The sequence below is a fragment of the Polyodon spathula genome, chromosome 2 (genome assembly GCF_017654505.1).
Source record: "Polyodon spathula isolate WHYD16114869_AA chromosome 2, ASM1765450v1, whole genome shotgun sequence".
In the NCBI taxonomy this organism is placed as follows: Eukaryota; Metazoa; Chordata; class Actinopteri; order Acipenseriformes; family Polyodontidae; genus Polyodon; species Polyodon spathula.
Window position 1 is genome coordinate 67,922,098 of NC_054535.1, and position 17,933 is coordinate 67,940,030.

At 38.0% G+C, this 17,933-nt stretch overlaps 1 protein-coding gene across 3 annotated transcripts in view; it reads right to left on the reverse strand.

Moving 5' to 3' along the window:
• Positions 1-17,933, reverse strand: part of LOC121299473 (terminal uridylyltransferase 7-like) — a 51,755-nt gene that overhangs the window by 25,493 nt on the left and 8,329 nt on the right. For all 3 annotated transcript variants that reach the window (XM_041227187.1, XM_041227196.1, XM_041227205.1), the window contains exons 5-14: positions 13,958-14,135; positions 13,586-13,674; positions 13,422-13,473; positions 9,913-9,982; positions 8,844-8,970; positions 8,119-8,238; positions 7,861-7,995; positions 4,069-4,249; positions 997-2,117; positions 153-303 (exon numbers count right to left, since the gene is read on the reverse strand). In XM_041227187.1, coding sequence (XP_041083121.1) covers positions 153-303; positions 997-2,117; positions 4,069-4,249; positions 7,861-7,995; positions 8,119-8,238; positions 8,844-8,970; positions 9,913-9,982; positions 13,422-13,473; positions 13,586-13,674; positions 13,958-14,135 — 2,224 coding nt within the window. The remainder of the gene's footprint in view (positions 1-152; positions 304-996; positions 2,118-4,068; positions 4,250-7,860; positions 7,996-8,118; positions 8,239-8,843; positions 8,971-9,912; positions 9,983-13,421; positions 13,474-13,585; positions 13,675-13,957; positions 14,136-17,933) is intronic.

Sequence of the window (17,933 nt, forward strand, 5' to 3'; positions counted from 1 at the left end):
TTCAGAGATATTGCAATACAACCAAAACAAACAGATGATGGCTTTTTTTTTTTTTGTTACAGCTCAAATAGCTTCACTTAGTACTGCTTGCTCAGACAGGAATACACCAATTGAAGACTTGTTCCCATCATCTCAGATTTACTTATACTCACTGTAACACTGATTGCAAACTTGATTCAAGATTTTCTGAAACTTTAATGTCATCAGAGGTAAAGGCTCAAGTTCAACCTTCTTGAAGTCTTCAGGACAATCACGCTTTAGATGTCCCTCTTGTCTACACAAACTGCACGCAATTGTATGGAGCTGCAAAGATTAGAAAGACTTTTTTTCTGCTTTTTAATTTATAAAATAAAAGCTCAAATTATATTTCTTGCATATATCTTGACATTCGTACACTGTTCTTTAACATCCAGAATTAAGGTGTCATTTTTTACAGAATACTAATGTGACAACATTCATTCAACAATGTTAAAAATAATTCAATCCCGTAATGTCTTAGACTCCAAAGTTAACCTATAAAAACATATACAAAGAAAGGCAAGCAGCATACACCACTCCTGCCAAAGTTATAAATAAAATACCTTCTTATAACAAAAGGCTAAGAAAAGTTTGACACATACTGGTATTTTAGAGATCACTATGATCTTGTTTCTTAAAATGCTATTCATTTTGGAAACATAGATCTTCATATGAAATAATGCATTTGAAATCAGTTGTGCCAATTACATGTTTATATCTTTTTGCAACATAATTAGGACAAAAAAAAGCTTTTTGGAACTTCTCCAATCAGATTTTCTGTTTGCAAAAAAATATAAAAAATGTAGGGACTGGAGGTACTTTTTATTGAGGAAACACTACCAAATATTCTTATTGGAATGTATTAATATACTGGGCAGCATGCAGACACAAATAAGAAATTACACAACATTTAAAATAACACACAGGCCTACTAGTTTGTGCTCTCAAGTTGAAGTGGGCTGAGCAGGTCATCCTTACCTTGCCTCTGGTGAATGCAAGTTTACTGAACTCATAGACCAAATCACTGTCATGCCGTGCATCTTCTGCAAAATCTGGATCATTCTTCACCTTTCCATCCTGATCCCTTTTGTCAGGTGTCTCATTCTCCTTTTTGTGTCCCCACTGGTCACTGCGGGTAACAGCTTCAAGTGTGAAGTGCTCATCTTCTTCAGATAAGATGTCCTCTCCAGATGCGGTGTAGATGTTATCCAGTTCATCCTCCATAGTCACACTGTCAAGGTGAGCTCTATGGTATGTATCCTCTTCATCGTCGTCCTCTTCAGAGTTAATACTGCCCAACAGTTGCCTTTGTTTCGATACCAGAAATGCGTTTAGGGATTCATCCAATTCCTCATTGCTCCCTGGGTCTTCATCTTCCTTATCCAGTCTGCCTGTGTTATCTAAACCAAAGTCATCACTGTCTACCAATCCTGGGTTTAAACAGCCTTCTGAATCTGAAGGGCTCTCCGTCTCATTTTCACATTCCGTGGAGAAGCAGGTCAAGTTAATAGGGTCTCCATTTTCATTCTCCTCCTCCAATCGCTGGTCAGCATCCAATTTTATGCTTCTTTCAGCTTGTTCATTTTCTTCATTTTCGCTTTCTGCATCAGAATTGGGTTTGTAACCATCAAGATCCTCAAGCATTATCTCTTCAATCACACAATCCAAATCATCCTGGACAGCATCCATGGCTTTCTCAGATGCCACCTCCTCCTCAGTAAAACTGTCGTTTCCATGTCGTATTCTTGGACAATCAACACCCTGAATATTGTTTGGAACATGATTTTTATTTTTTCCATTCAGGTCAGTCCTTGTCTGACTGCTGTTAACATTGAGGTCATGCAATTTAGATTGGATTAAATGCAGCTCATTTGGACTTGGCGGAATTTTTCCTCTCTCACTCAGATCTCTGCGCTCAAGCTCTACGTTTTCAATCACTTCTGCTTCTAAATCTTTGTGATTTTGCTGATTGGGCTTTACTTGCTTTTTGTGAGGCGAAGCAAAATACTTATATGTTGTTTTTAAGCAGTGTAGAATATATTCATACATCAATTGACTGTTTAGCGTCCTTGCAACATTTCTCTTCGATGAGTAAGGATCTTAAAGAAAAAACAATCACAATGAAAAGCAAAATGTAAATATACATTTATTCTAAAGCCATCAGCAAATTATTATTATGATTTATTGATGAAAAAAAAGTACCAGTCAAAGATTGAGTACACTTGCTGGAAACTAGTTTTTTTCATAATTGACAATGTTTTACGTCGTATAAGTTTCTGTAAATACTTGAAAATTAAAACACATGTTACAATATACAAAGCAAAACATATGGAGTATCAAAGCAATGTTCAAGAAAATTGAAAATTGTCTATAAATTTTGGATTCCTCAAAATAGCCATCCTTTGCCTTAATAACAGCCTCACAAACACGAGGCATTTGGTTAACAAGTTTCAGCAGGAAATCACCCGACATGTCTTCCCAGCTCTTCTGCAGTAACTCCCACAGATGTAGGGCACTTGAGGGTAGCTTTGCTTTGACTCTTCTGTCCAGTTCGTCCCATACTAGTGCTATGGGATTGAGGTCTGGAGACTGGGCAGGTCAGGTCATTAGATTGAGGTCTGGAGACTGGGCAGGCCAGGTCATTAGATTGAGTTGTCCTTCACTTTCCTTCTTCGCCAGATAGTTCTTGCACAACTTTGAGGTGAGTTTCGGGTCATTATCTTGCTGAAGAATGAAGGACTTCCCAACTAGTCATAATCCTGATGGAATGGCATGCCTCTGAAGTATGCTATGATAGCCATGCTGGTTGAGCTTGCCATGGACTTGGTAAAGATCATCAACTGTCAGCAGCAAAGCAACCCCAGACCATGACACTGCCTCCTCCATGTTGACAGTGGGAACCACACATGCAGAACTCATGCGCTCACCCTCTCCTTGTCTTACAAATACTCGGTGGTTGGACCCAAATATTTCAAATTTTGACTCATCGGTCCATAAGACCGACTTCCACTCCTCCAACGTCCAGTCGCTTCCTCTTATTCTGCACTCTTAACAATGGTTTCTTTGCAGCAATTCTTCCAGTTAGACCAGCTTCACGCAATCTCCTCTGAATAGTTGATGTTCAGTTGATCTGATTCTAATAGCATTTAGCTGAGCTTGTATTTCAGGGGCAGTTAATCGCCGGTTTCGCAGACTTGTGACTCGAATGAACTTGTTGTCTGATTCTGTGATCACCCTTGGCTTGCCTAACCTTGTTCAGTCCTTATGAGTGCAAGTTTCTTCAAATTGTTTGATGGTCTTGGCCACAGCAGTTGCAGACACTTGCAAAGTTCTTACGATTTGTCTTGAAGATTGGCCTTCATTTCTTAAAGTAACTGCAGACTTTGCATTAATTAATTGCAGTAATTGCAGTCTTTTTTATTTGCTTAACTGAGCACATTTTGCCATTTTCTGCTCCCTTAAATTCAGGAATGACTAACTTGTGCCTATGCTACCTATATTTATAGTAATCATGGACCCTCACATGTTAACAACAACCAGTGGCAAAAAGTTAATTAGGTAACATGCTAGTTAACTCAAAGAACATCTAACAAAGACACTTTTATACTTAGGCCAGTGTTCCAACACCGTGTTATACACATTTCAGACTTTTAACTGACTAGGGCTTCAGGCTGAAATCCCCTTGCTTTGGGTGACCATTTCATTCAAATTGATAAGATTTACATTTTCATTAAATTAAATTTTTGAATGCAATTGACTTATGATTATCAGCTTATATAAGTACACATATCATGTAATGAAATATTAAGTGTTTATAGACAAGTTTATACAGTTAAAAGCATAGAAAAATCATGAAAAACCTGGTTTCAAGCAGGTGTACTCAAACTTTTGACTGGTACTGTGTGTGTGTGTGTGTGTGTGTATATATATATATATATATATATATATATATATATATATATATATATATAAAATTATGTGCAAACTTTACTACTGAACCTCCAGCAACAATAACCAAAGTAAAAGTATTATTACGGGTGATGCTATTACCTTCGATGGCAATTCTCTTTTTAGGCCAGTCCTTTAATTCACGACTGATGATCTCCTTAATGCGAATATTGATGACATAATCAGGCATGTTAAACTCCAGCGAGTAGAACCGAAACAATTCCACCCACAACTGTCCTAAAGCCACTTCACACTGATGATCTGGATCGAAAGTCAGGGGGGCCTGTTAAGAAATAATAAACAGAATATTAAATCAACACTGGTTTCCTTTTAGTTTCCTTTTATTTTATACACACACAGTGAATTCTAGATAAATAAACTCAAAGTAGACACATTTCCTGATAATACAAATTTTCTACAGGTCCTGCAAAATTTTGCAGTCGTTTATTGTAAATTACTTCTTATAATATAACATTAGCGCCTCTGCACTATACTTTAGTGTCGTTTGAGAACTACAGATCCTATGATGTACTTCGAGTTGACATAGTGCTCAGGCAAAAACATACACTACCCTTGCAGACAAAAGGGGAGGTGTTGAAAGCAGTGGATAATGCACTTCCGATTTATTGCTACAGATTTCAACATTCTGTGGGAGAAATTCGTAGCTGTAATTGAATGTACTTTGTAAAATGACATTTCAAATCTTAAACTAAACTGAGACTTGAGATGCTGTGATGTTAATCAGGTTTGTCTTTCCCCTTCCTTCCTCCTTAACACTCTCTAAATCTATTTCAAAGGACTAGATATTAGTAATAGAGGGTCATTAAGATTTAAATTGGGGAATATTTGAGATTACCTGCTGTGCTGATCTTTATATTTAAACAAAGCTGATTCGTATCTATTAATTAAGAATGTCTGTCTGAAAGACAAATATACAATTTTCTTCCTGTAGAGTTAAGAAGAGCAACACCTGGTGGATATGAGTTGCCATGATTTTCTTCCATTAAATGAATTGTTACCATGAAATACTGAACATTTAGTGAATAGAAATTACTAATTTCCTTATTATAAAAGTTAATTGAAAAACAAACCTTTAGGAAGATATAATATTAACTTGTTGAACAATCTCAGGGTTTTAGATTTAGTAAAACTGGGAGACTGAAATGTAAAAAATAAGTGAAACTTAACTGATAAATTGGTTTTAGAATCATTTTTAATAACATATCTTGCAGACAGAAGTTTAAGAGTTGTTTAAGTATGTTTTCCCAATGCAATTTAAATGTTTATTGTTTTTTAATGACGTTAAAAGTGAAAATAATTCTTAAATTATTTTACTTTATTGCATAAAGTGTTTAACATGCTTGTAACAGTAACTTAGTCAGTTGAATGAAACAATCATATTATATTTTATTTAACAAAAGTTTGAATAAAATGACCTTTTGTTCTATAAATGTTACTGTTATCTCTCCATGGAGGAAGGGACCAGTGTTAATGACACACTGCTTGTGTAAAAGGAAGCGTCATTCAAATTCTGTAAGCCAACGAAAGGACTGACTTTGGTTAGGAATTATCTTCCTGTTTTACCAAGAAGAGATTGGATGATCACCAAAGTAAACTCCTCTTTGGGCGCTATATTAAAAGCAAAACAAGCATGAACTCGTTCTGTTGGACTCTTGTATGCTTGGATACGCACTCATCTCGTCCTGAAGTAACCGCAGAGCCTTCGCTTGTAATAAGAACCCATTCAAGCGTCGTACATATCTTCATCCTGAAGAAGACTCCTCGGCGCTGTATCTTGCAACTCTACATGTTACGAAGAAGACCACATCTCCAGAATAAGTATTATGTTTCAAAGACTAAGATTCAAGTAAAATAATATTTGTTTGTATAATAAATATCTACAGTGCTCCCTCGCTATAATGCAGGTCTCGGGGGATACACAATATGAGCGTTGTAACCGAGCAGCGTTATAAACTCCATCTCTATAATGCACATATAGTGAAGCAAAAATTTTACTTTCTGTGAATTAACCATGCATAAAGCACCATGTAATCAACAATATATTTTTTACAAACAAACAAAAAAAGGTAACATTTCCACTCGTGGATCACTTTAATGAGCAGTTTTTAAACTGTAAATAGCCTGGCTAAACGGCGGTCAGGAGTTCAGTTCGATGCGACAGACAAGCAAACAAAGTGCAAGAAAGAGCGGGTCGGGCAAGGGAAAGAGGGAATGGGCTCGCCCCAGGTTTTTCTGCCGGAGCGGGGCTAAAGCGAAGCATCTCATCTCCCAGAAAAAGCTGCAGCTCCTCTCTCAGCAAAAAAAGTAAATACATTAGGAAAGATAATCATGTAATAGGCCTAATATTTATTTTGTTATAAAATGAATAATGACTATAAAGTGCCAGCACAGCTTTTTTTCAGTTCAGATACTGTATCAAAAGGGAGAGAGACAAACGGAATTTATACTGAGTTGTTTATAGTTTCGAACACCGGTACTGTATTTACTGTAGAAAGATTACATTAAATCAGTAGTATAGGGAATTGGGGGACATGCTGTAGGAGCGTTATATCCAAGGCACGTTGTAACTGAGAGCCTTATAGCGAGGGAGTACTGTATATGCAAACCAGAAGTAAAAACGTTTAATACAGCGTAACACTTTGCTAAAACTAAAAATACAAACAAATTTTAGTTAGATGAACATTTGAAACAAGGTAAGACGAACTAAACTGACGATATTGTGTACATATGAAAACAACTGCAAACGTCAGAACTATTTAAACATTGATTGAGTTTATCTACCAGTTTGAAGTGACTCTGGATTCAAACTTAATACTAATTGCTATTGAAACTGCTTCCGAACTGAACTTGTAAAACAAAAACGCAGTCTTCATCCCAACACAACAGACATGGCTTAAACACCGTCACTGTACATAATGTGCACGAATCCTGCATGCACATGTATTTAAATATACGGAAGACTGCGTGCTTATGAAATTATTTGTTTAATGTTTTATTCCTGCTTGTGTCTATACTTATAATTCTGGTAACGTGATTTCTAACTTCTATATTCTACTTACTTTTCTTAGCCTTAATAAACTTAATAAAAATGCACTAAACATTGCATCCTGAACAAATGATGAAAAGAATGCGGAATTATATTTGTAAATCCTTAAAATAAACACCTCAGGAAAAATATATCTATAAATATATATATATTATTATAATAACTTTTAGAAAATTTCAAGTTATAAACAAATAAATGAATTGTTCATTTTTTTTTTTTTTTATTTTTTTTTTAGCTCAGCTCGCCGCTACCGCCCCCTGTGACGAACACACGCTGTCCTCCGAAGCATGTGCCGCTAACCCTCCCTCCCCTCAGGCGGCGCTCGGCTAATTATACGCCGCCCCCTGGGAGCTCCCGTCCTCGGTCGGCAAAGGAATAACCTGGACTCAAACCAGCAATGGCCAGACTATAGGGGAGTTTATTTATTTTTATAACAGCCTCATATTTATTTTCTATTATGTTCATAGTTATTTTGATTTATTTGAAAAATCAAACGGAATTGTAATTGTATAAGAAATATGACATTTGTGAAGGACTAAAACTCTAGTTTTCTATTTAAGTATTAATCACATAATGGAGGTGTCATCCTATATATCAGGAAAATATTAACCAATACATTTGTATATTACCAACATAGTGGGGGGTGGTCTAGGATATTGAGGTATTGATGTTAACTATTACATCTTCATAAATATACACTACAATTCCCACAAACACTTTGTCAACTGTTCTACAAAAAACAGGCTACAATAAAACAGGCTTATGAACAGCAAACTGTGGATGCAAGTCAATGTTTCATGAAACTTTTAAAGTGAAAAGGAACTCACCTTTCCAAGGTTGACAAACTCTTTGCAAGTGTGAGTTGCCTTATCTAGAGACGGGTTGTATTCCCAGAGAACCTGGCTGTCTTCCACCCCAGTAAGTCTGAAATCCATCAGTTTGTTAAGTGAAAAGCCTTCAATCTGCAATTATAAAAGTAACAAATAAGAGGATTTTAATTTGGAACATCTAACTCTTTACCCTGCAGTAAGAATAAAGGGCATTTAAACAGCATCTTCCCAACAAGGACAATTCACATTACTTACCCACAGACCCAGGTACACTGGAAGCACAGGTTCCTTCCTCTGCTGGAGGAAGTAGATGACCATCAAAGCAATCACATAAGGAGGCAACCCTCCTTCTTCAGGGCGGTCAATGTGACAGATCTTTTAATGTAAAATACACATAATTCAGTACGGATATACATTTTTCAATGTAGAATCTTTAACTTCTAAAAACAGCAATTAAGGCTTTAACGGTAAACAAAAAAAAATCCTGATTTTATCAGTAAATTACTGTGATGACGCACAACTTAGAAATTATTAAAGTAAAATATAAATGACTGCAAATAATACATTATGTATACTTTTTATTGAAAATTTGACAGTTTAAAAAGTAAACAATCATTTACACAAAATAGTAAGTGTTTTATTTTATTTTTTTAACCTTACTAGCAAGAAAACATGTTTTGTTAGTTATTTTCTGTGAACACTATTTTGTCTGTTTTAAAAAGTAGTTTGGCTTATGCAGTCTACCTATTGGATTAGTGCCTCAATCATTTGCGAAAAAATCAACTACAATTGTAATAATATAAAAATGTGTTCTAGCTGACTCTACCATTTATTTATTTGTCTTCCAAAACCACAGTTTGAAATCACTACTCGTACAATAAAAGCAGAAACACATGTGCTGTTTTTGTTAAATTTCAATAAGGTAGGAGGTTATTCCTTGAGATAGTAAACATAAAAAACCTTATTTCCTTAAACATTACCTTGGCCCAGTATCTGAAAGCAGTCACCAGGGGAGTAAGACGGGGTTCAAGTTCTGCCAGTGCAGCAATGTGATCGGTTGTGAGGTATGCATTATCATTGCCTGCACTCACTTTACAAAGAAGACCACTGCAGTGAAGACAAAAATAAAATATTAGCACCCTGTGACCACGATGGCTTGCAGTGGTGACATCAGACCAGAAACCAAAACACAGAATGGCAGTGAACCTGAGGCGCTACGGCGCTCAATACTTTATTAAATAATAAAACAAAAGACTTGAACAAAAACAAAACTCCAAACAAAAAGGTACAAGGGCCAAACAAACAGACACTAACAAGTAGTATGATGGCTGCGAAACCAGCATACATAGCAATTGTTTCTCTATTTTTCGTAAAGCCTGAAGCTTTCTGTGTTCAGGCGGAGAGTGTTAGAGGAGAGACATGATATATATAGGGGCGGGACACTTCGCCACACATCAATAATCCAGCTGACATATATAGATGTTGTCAAAGTGTTTCAGAAAACCATGCAGTGTTTACAGTAAACCATAACTTTACCTGTGTTGTCCACATTGCAGTGATGTATTTAAATGCAAGCCTGATTGTTTTCATACTTGTTATCCACACATCATTGGTCACAAATACATTTAAATTTTTACTTTTACGTTTAAGAGACATTTAAGAGAAATTCACTTTCCACCTCCAGTGAATGCTCCCGAGTAAAAGTTGAGACATGTATTCCCATCATGCATCATGTGTGAATAAAAAAATAAAAAATCTGGATTATGTTTTAAAAATATTTCTGTGAAAAAAAGGAGCACAGGATACATAAAAAGCAAAGTAATGCATTTCTTGGAAACACTGCAGGGTGTCTCTAACACTAAGAAATGTGTGGTTGTGTGCTTAAGTGCATTGAACATTTAAGTTATTTAATTTACAATATTAACCAAAGAATGATAGGTTCTATTAATTTAATTCAAATGCACTACAGAGAACCAATGCTCCAGAAGGGCACTTACTAAATTAAATCTATAGACAGTTTAGTACAAGCAAATAACTTAAGACACAAACCTTTGCTTCTCTTTGCAAACCACAACTGGAACTCTGGCATGAAAGTCTGCCTGAAGATTAATAAAGGACTCTGGGGGGAAAAAAAAATATATATATAAGTTCAGTGGTGTGCTATTTTTGAAGAAAACTTGTTATCCAAGGGACAAAATGCTAGTCTTACTTGTCCTTAAAAATCTACTTGCCCCCTTCCGTCACACAAAACACCCACAAAAAAAGTAGAACATAACTTGTAGGATTTTGGTTTTATTTAACAGTGAATACAATCCATCAGTGATTAACAGGGGAGGATCTAGCCTTGTAACTTGATGGTTTCACTAACTTCTTCAAGATACACAAAAGGTTCCCTGTGACCCCACCTCACCTCAATAAATTTATAACATACTTTAAGGAAATGTTTCTTTCAGTGCAGTTTGGAACACATTTGCTTTTAAATTTAAGTAACATACTAAGAGTACTACTATAATCAGCAATACTTGGGAGTTATTCAAATATAAAAATAGCATATTTTTCCCCCTCTTTCTCTATAAACTGAATCCAACTCCTGATGTATATGTGTTTTAGTTTGCTGCATCACAGACAAAATAATTGCCAATTATCACTATTACTTAGTGGAATTCTGATTTTTCTTGACGTTCTTTCAGTTTTTTTAACTGAAATAGGAATATTAACCATGCAAATGGCTGTTTCCCCTTTAAGACACCCAAACCTGAAAAGTGATATACGAAAGACTCTCGTCAGAGCAAGGTGACGCTGCTGCTGCTCCGGCCCCGCAGCATAAGGCAGTTACGCGTCCTGGTTACATCGTCATTTTCCTTCGAGACTGCGAACATGAATGCTGCAACCTCGCAGTTAATGGTTAACCCTTTAAGGTCCTGTCAGACCAGGTCCAACATTACAATTTTCCCTTTCCAGTCAGATGATCAAAAAGACATCAAGCACAGGTCTCTAGTCGTTTTTTCTATGAAAAATTTGAGAAAACCTTTCAATGGCTGAGTGAGACCGACAAGAGCCAAGAGAAGCCAAAAAAAATGGGGCGGATCTGAGCAATACAAGCAGTCCCTGCATCACAGACCTAACACAGACATAAACAAACAAGATAGCTGCTTCCGCATAGAGTGCTCAAGGAACATTACGGACATTTGTCAAGATTTTCCAGATGTAATAGTAACAAAATAATGACTTGAATCACATTATTGAGGAGTTTGGTTATAAAACGAGTAATCAGGAGATGATTTATCAGTATGCAGAACTATGAAGAGGTATGTGATAAGTACAAAGAACAATGGGTGGGGTGGGGCTGGAGATGCAGTACTGAGTGTCCTGTTGAGACGCAGTGCCTTTTAAACCTGTTTTACTTAGAATAAAATTACTTTTAAACAGCGCGTGTGAAAATAAATTGGACTTGATGCGCCTGACAGGTGCTGAATAAATGGACCACTAAGGATTATTTTTTTGTGTTTTAGATATCACCCGGATCAAGTCTGTCGACTTGCTGTGCCAAGGTCCTGGGAAGGAACGGCACTGGAGACGCAGGCCACGGTGGAACTTAACCATCACTGGGCTATAACACAAAAAAAGCTAGAAATAAACCACTTTACTTCAGCCATTCAGTAAATAAAATTCAGCACTTTAAAGCAAGGCTAAGCAAGGGCTAAAAACAGGTATATAGAGAAAGAAAGATAATATCTATCAATTCTCAGATGTATCAGGCTCAGCTGGAAAAGGAAAATGTCAATGATACCAAGGCATGTAGCAGCAGCTTTGTCACCCTGCCCTGACAAAAGCATTGTATAAAAGTTTTCAGGTTCGGGTGACTTAAAGGGGAAACACCTGCGTGTAATGGTTAATATTCCCTACTTGAAAGGAAACCCCAGATGTTTAAAATGACTTGTGTATAACCTGTCAGGTTTCTCTGCATTTTGTACCAAAATGTACACACAATTTACAGTAGGCTCCATCAAATTCTGCGAAGACAAAATACGTTTTCTTATTTTGTTTATTTCTATTATATACTTATTGTTTTAAACAGTGTACAACATTTTACAGCTATTTTTCCTCATTTAACATCTTGTCCCATGATGGCTAACTGGAACACTGCTGCAGCAGGGTGATCCTGGTTTCATACACTGATGACTTTTTTTGGGGGGGAGGGCAACATTCTTTCCCTGCACTACCCTCACTGAAAAATAAATACATAAATGAATGAGTACATAAACACATTGCCATGAGATTTACAGTCCATTTTATTTTAAAATAATAAAATATTGTAAAGATACTCATATATAAGCATTTCGTTTCTATCATTATAAACATATTTGTCATCTTCTTTTAATAGTTTCACAAACCAATGGATTGTGCATGTCCAATAAATAAATAATATTCTAATATCTAGTAAAAAAAAAATTATCTTTTTTTAATATAGCATTTAAATAAAAAAAAAAAAAACATGTAAATATGGTAAATGGCAAAACTGGGTTAGCAGCAACACTCAAATCGAAAGAAAAAATGTCATTACATTTTTTTCCAGTGAAAGTTTGTCTTGAAATGCCTCTAAACAGTAAACTTTGTGTATTTTTAAAAACATCCCAACAATGAAGTACACACTTGACCACGAAGTGTTATAAATTACACAATGATTTTTTCTAATCCACCAATACCTTATCGACTATGGTGTTTGTTTGTTTTTTAGTAGCTTTACTACATTGCTGCATTTAAATGTCAGGTTTGTGCATTAAGAAAGCAGTATCACTTATTTTCTAATTCACAAAATTTAGCAAAATTTAAAAGATTATAGTCTGTGCCTTGCCAGAGCTATTTTTGGAGAAGAACAGCTTCTTCCACAGCTAGCCAATCAACAGTTCCGCAATTCAGTTTTCAGAAACTTGTGTGTCTCTCTATAAATATACTGGAGTGTCTTTCTAGCAAAAGAACAAACAAAAGTAAATAATAAAAACTACTTGTCCGACAGGCAAAGTATAACGGTAAAACTTGTTGTGCCTCACACAAATCTTGTTGTCCCGGGCATCGGGCGATGCGAATTGCAGAACCCTGCTATGTTTGTGTGCACCGTTAGACTGGCTGCCAAAACATTTACTCAAAAGCTACACAAATACTTAAAATTCATAAATGCTTCTTTGTCATGCAAAAGTGATTCAATGCAAACCAGGTATTCAAATAAATGGTTTAAAGTACAGCGCTCCACCCTTTTTAACCTTGTTGTCGGGAGCCACAGGTAAGAGGCCGTGCAATTTGTGTTCTGCTTAGAACGAGAATTCCTATGCTAATGTAATCACATTATGGGCATATGGGAGTCTTGACCATACCGGCTTGTTCCATGGTGTTAGGTGATGCCTTATAACGAGGGAGCACAGTATTTTCATACTACAATCAAAACCTGATTCTTCACTGCTCCAAAAGTTTGTGTGAAAATAATCTTCACCCAAAACCAAACAGATTCATCCATGGAATAAAAATAAATACATAAAGAAAGAAAGAAAGAAAACACTTACTGCTGTTCTGAAGGCTTTCTTGAACAAGCAGAAGTACATCTGGCTGATGCATCTGAAAGTAAATAAAAGTATAAAAGAACAAATATATATTTTAACATGTAAGCAGCATATACAGATCATATGTAATCTTAGTAACTAATCAGAGAAGTTCAAGTTTTACTTACATGAGATGGAAACTGGATGTCAATATCAATGTCTGAATCTTTGAAACCAAACTTTGTGCAAGAGGAGCCATATAACCTTAGTGAACATTCTGTAAGCACAAAGACAGCACATGTGGTTTCATGTGAAAGTTGACATATTCTGTATGTTGTCTACCATACTACATTTATGAACTAAACCCACTAAATGATCATCCCAGGCTGCGTAAGTGTGTACAACATGGCGGCAAATCATTATAAATCAACCAATAAACAACTTTAGTTCAGTTCCTCAACATAACTAATCAGTAAAAAGTGCTATAACAAATTGATGCATTAATTTTAATTATTTATTTTCATGAGGATAAAAAATTAACAAATAAATAAAAATCATACCAGGCAATAAGCATTTTATAACTTTTTCCAAAGCGGTCACAATATCTTTCCTCTTTTTTAAATCTTCATCACTTAAGCCGTGCTCTTCCACTACCTTCTCAATGGCAGCGCCTATAGCTTTCACTTGAGACTGATTTGGTGGAAGCAACGCAGTGAGCAACTCCTCCTCACGTTTCTCCTGAAAAGGCAATGAACACAAACTAAACAATGAAGAAAGTCCAAGTTATGAGTGTTGTTATTAAAATTAATTATGAATATTTAATTTTACTTTATGTTGATGTAATGAATTTCATTATGTATATATATATATATATATATATATATATTGTAAAACGATCCTCGCACTCACGGAGTTCGTTGCCCCTTTAAGATAGACCCAGGACACAAAAATTGATCTTTTACGGCGCTGACGCGCACTTTTTAATAAACACAGAAATGAAAACAAAACAAATGCCTAGCTCCCTCTTGGAGCTCTGACTAAACATAGACTGGTTCCTCACTAAACCACAGGACGGCTAAGCCGTTTACCTGACAAACACCAAAACGGGCTTCTCTCAGCACTCTCTTCAATACGACTGGACACACACGCAGTCGGGCTCTTCACTCAGCAGCCCCGATCAGTCTGGCTGCCTCTTTTAAATACCCTGCACCTGTCTCTAATTTATAATTACGATCAGGTGCCGAGGATTAACTAAATCATTAAAACAATTACAATTAAACCCCATAACACCCAAATGTGCATTCTCACAAGGTTTTTAGCAGGGAAGGATTTTAACCCCCTCCCTGGTACCTTACACATCCTCCCCCTCAAGTGTGAAACACTGATCGGCCATACCAAGGCCACCCCCTCCCCTAAAACACAACCACCCACACTCAAGTCCCGAAATGTCCATTTCCGCCCTCTTCCACGGGCAGACTTGAGGGTGGGTCGAACCTTCCGGCACTTCCAGGAAGGGACCCTGAACCGGCGACAAGGGACCCCACCGGGATGACAGGGCCGACCGAAGTGACGACCGGGGAACAGGAGGATGCAGCAGTGGACAGAGATCTTCCACTGGGGACCGGCGCAGCGATGTCCGATCACCCAGGGGGAGCGAAGCAGCGAACAGGGGGAGCAACAGCGACGTCTGGCAGCAGCCCAGCGACGTCTGGGTGCTCGGGAAGAGCGGAGCAGGGAACCAGGGGAAAAGCTGTGGCCAATGTTGCAGACTCCTGGGCTCCAGGTCCAGCGCAGGAAGGTCTAGGAAGACCGGCAGGGTGTCCAGGAGCAAGGGGCAAGGGACCGCAACTGGCAGTGCCGGACTGGTTCGCTGGGGTGATGGAGGTGGGCACCTCACCTCCTCCTCTTTGTTCATCGCTTCTCCCTCTCTGGGCTCTGGGAGCGGCGGCTCCTCCTCTCTGGGCTCTGGGAGCGGCGGCTCCTCTTCTCTGGGCTCTGGGAGCGGCGGCTCCTCTTCTCTGGGCTCTGGGAGCGGCGGCTCCTCTTCTCTGGGCTCTGGGAGCGGCGGCTCCTCCTTCTCTGGGCTCTGGGAGCGGCGGCTCCTCTTCTCTGGGCTCTGGGAGCGGCGGCTCCTCTTCTCTGGGCTCTGGGAGCGGCGGCTCCTCTTCTCTGGGCTCTGGGAGCGGCGGCTGGGCTTGTCTTGCCTGCTCCCATTTTTGGAGCAGCAGATCCAGCTCCGTCGGCTCTGGCTCTGGCAGTCCAAGTTTCAATCTCCATCTCTTATTCTGCTCAATCTGGGCAGCAGTGTTTCTCTTCATCAAAGCGACCAAATCCTCTAGGGTTTCCATTTTACTGGGTCATAGGGGCGCCCACACACACTTCTGGTACCATATGTAAAACGATCCTCGCACTCATGGAGTTCGTTGCCCCTTTAAGATAGACCCAGGACACAAAAATTGATCTTTTACGGCGCTGACGCGCACTTTTTAATAAACACAGAAATGAAAACAAAACAAATGCCTAGCTCCCTCTTGGAGCTCTGACTAAACATAGACTGGTTCCTCACTAAACCACAGGACGGCTAAGCCGTTTACCTGACAAACACCAAAACGGGCTTCTCTCAGCACTCTCTTCAATACGACTGGACACACACGCAGTCGGGCTCTTCACTCAGCAGCCCCGATCAGTCTGGCTGCCTCTTTTAAATACCCTGCACCTGTCTCTAATTTATAATTACGATCAGGTGCCGAGGATTAACTAAATCATTAAAACAATTACAATTAAACCCCATAACACCCAAATGTGCATTCTCACAAGGTTTTTAGCAGGGAAGGATTTTACCCCCCCTCCCTGGTACCTTACAATATATATATATATATATATATATATATATATATATATATATATATATATATATATATATATATATATACACACACACACACACACACATACACAGTACCAATCAAAAGTTTGAGTACACCTGCTTGAAACCAGGTTTTTCATGATTTTTCTATGCTTTTAACTGTATAAACTTGTCTACAAACACTTAATATTTCATTATGTGATACATGTACTTATATAAGCTGATAATCACAAGTGAATTGCATTAAAAAAATATATTTTTAAATGAAAATGTAAATCTTATCAATTTGAATGAAATGGTCACCCAAAGCAAGGGGATTTCAGTCTGAAGCCCAAGTCAGTTAAAAGTCTGAAATGTGTATAACACGGTGTTAGAACACTGGACTAAGTATAAAAGTGTCTTTGTTAGATGTTCTCCGAGTTAACTAGCATGTTACCTAATTAACCTTTTGTCACCAGTTGTTGTTAACAGGTCAAGTCCATGATTACTATAAGTATAGGTAGCATAGGCACAAGTTTGTCATTCCTGAATGTATGGGAGCAGAAAATGGCAAAATACGCTGTTAAATTGCAAGAACTTTGCAAGTGTTTGTAACTGCTGTGGCCAAGACCATCAAACGATTTGATGAAACTGGCACTCATGACGACCGAACAAGTTCAGGCAGGCCCAGGGTGACCTCAGATTCAGAGAACAAGTTAATTAGAGTCACAAGTCTGCAAAACCGGCGATTAACTGCCCCTGAAATACAAGCTCAGCTAAATGCTACTAGAAGTACAGATGTTTCAACATCAACTGTTCAGAGGAGATTGCGTGAAGCTGGCCTAACTAGAAGAACTGCTGCAAAGAAACCATTGTTAAGAGTGCAGAATAAGAGGAAGAGGCTTGCCTGGGCCAAAAAACACAGAAACTGGACGTTTGAGGAGTGGAAGTCGGTCTTATGGACCGACGAGTCAAAATTTGAAATATTTGGGTCCAACCGCCGAGTATTTATAAGACGCAGAGAAAAAGACAGAGCACATGAGTTCTGCATGTGTGGTGTCAAGCATCTGTCAAGTATGGAGGAGGCAGTATCATGGTTTGGAGTTGCTTTGCTGTTGACAGAGTTTGTGATCTTTACCAAGTCCATGGCAAGCTAGTTGGGCAGTCCTTCATTCTTCAGCAAGATAATGACCCGAAACTCACCTCAAAGTTGTGCAAGAACTATCTGGTGAAGAAGGAAAGTGAAGGACAACTCAATCTAATGACCTGGCCTGCCCGGTCTCCAGACCTCAATCCCATAGAACTTGTATAGGACAAACTGAACAGAAGAGTCAAAGCAAAGCTACCCACAAGTGCCCTACATCTCTGGGAATTGCTGCAGAAGAGCTGGGAAGACATGTCGGGTGATTTCCTGCTGAAACTTGTTAACCAAATGCCTCGTGTTTGTGAGGCTGTTATTAAGGCAAAGGATGGCTATTTTGAGGAATTTAAGATTTATAGACAATTTTCAATATTCTTGAACATTGCTTTGTATTGTAACGTGTTTTCATATTCAAGAATTTTACAGAAACGTATACGACGTAAAACATGAAAAAAACCTAGTTCCCAGCAAGTGGATCGGTACTGTATACACACACACGGTGGTTTGCAGAAGTATTCACCCCCTACCAATAATGTCACATTTTGTTTAA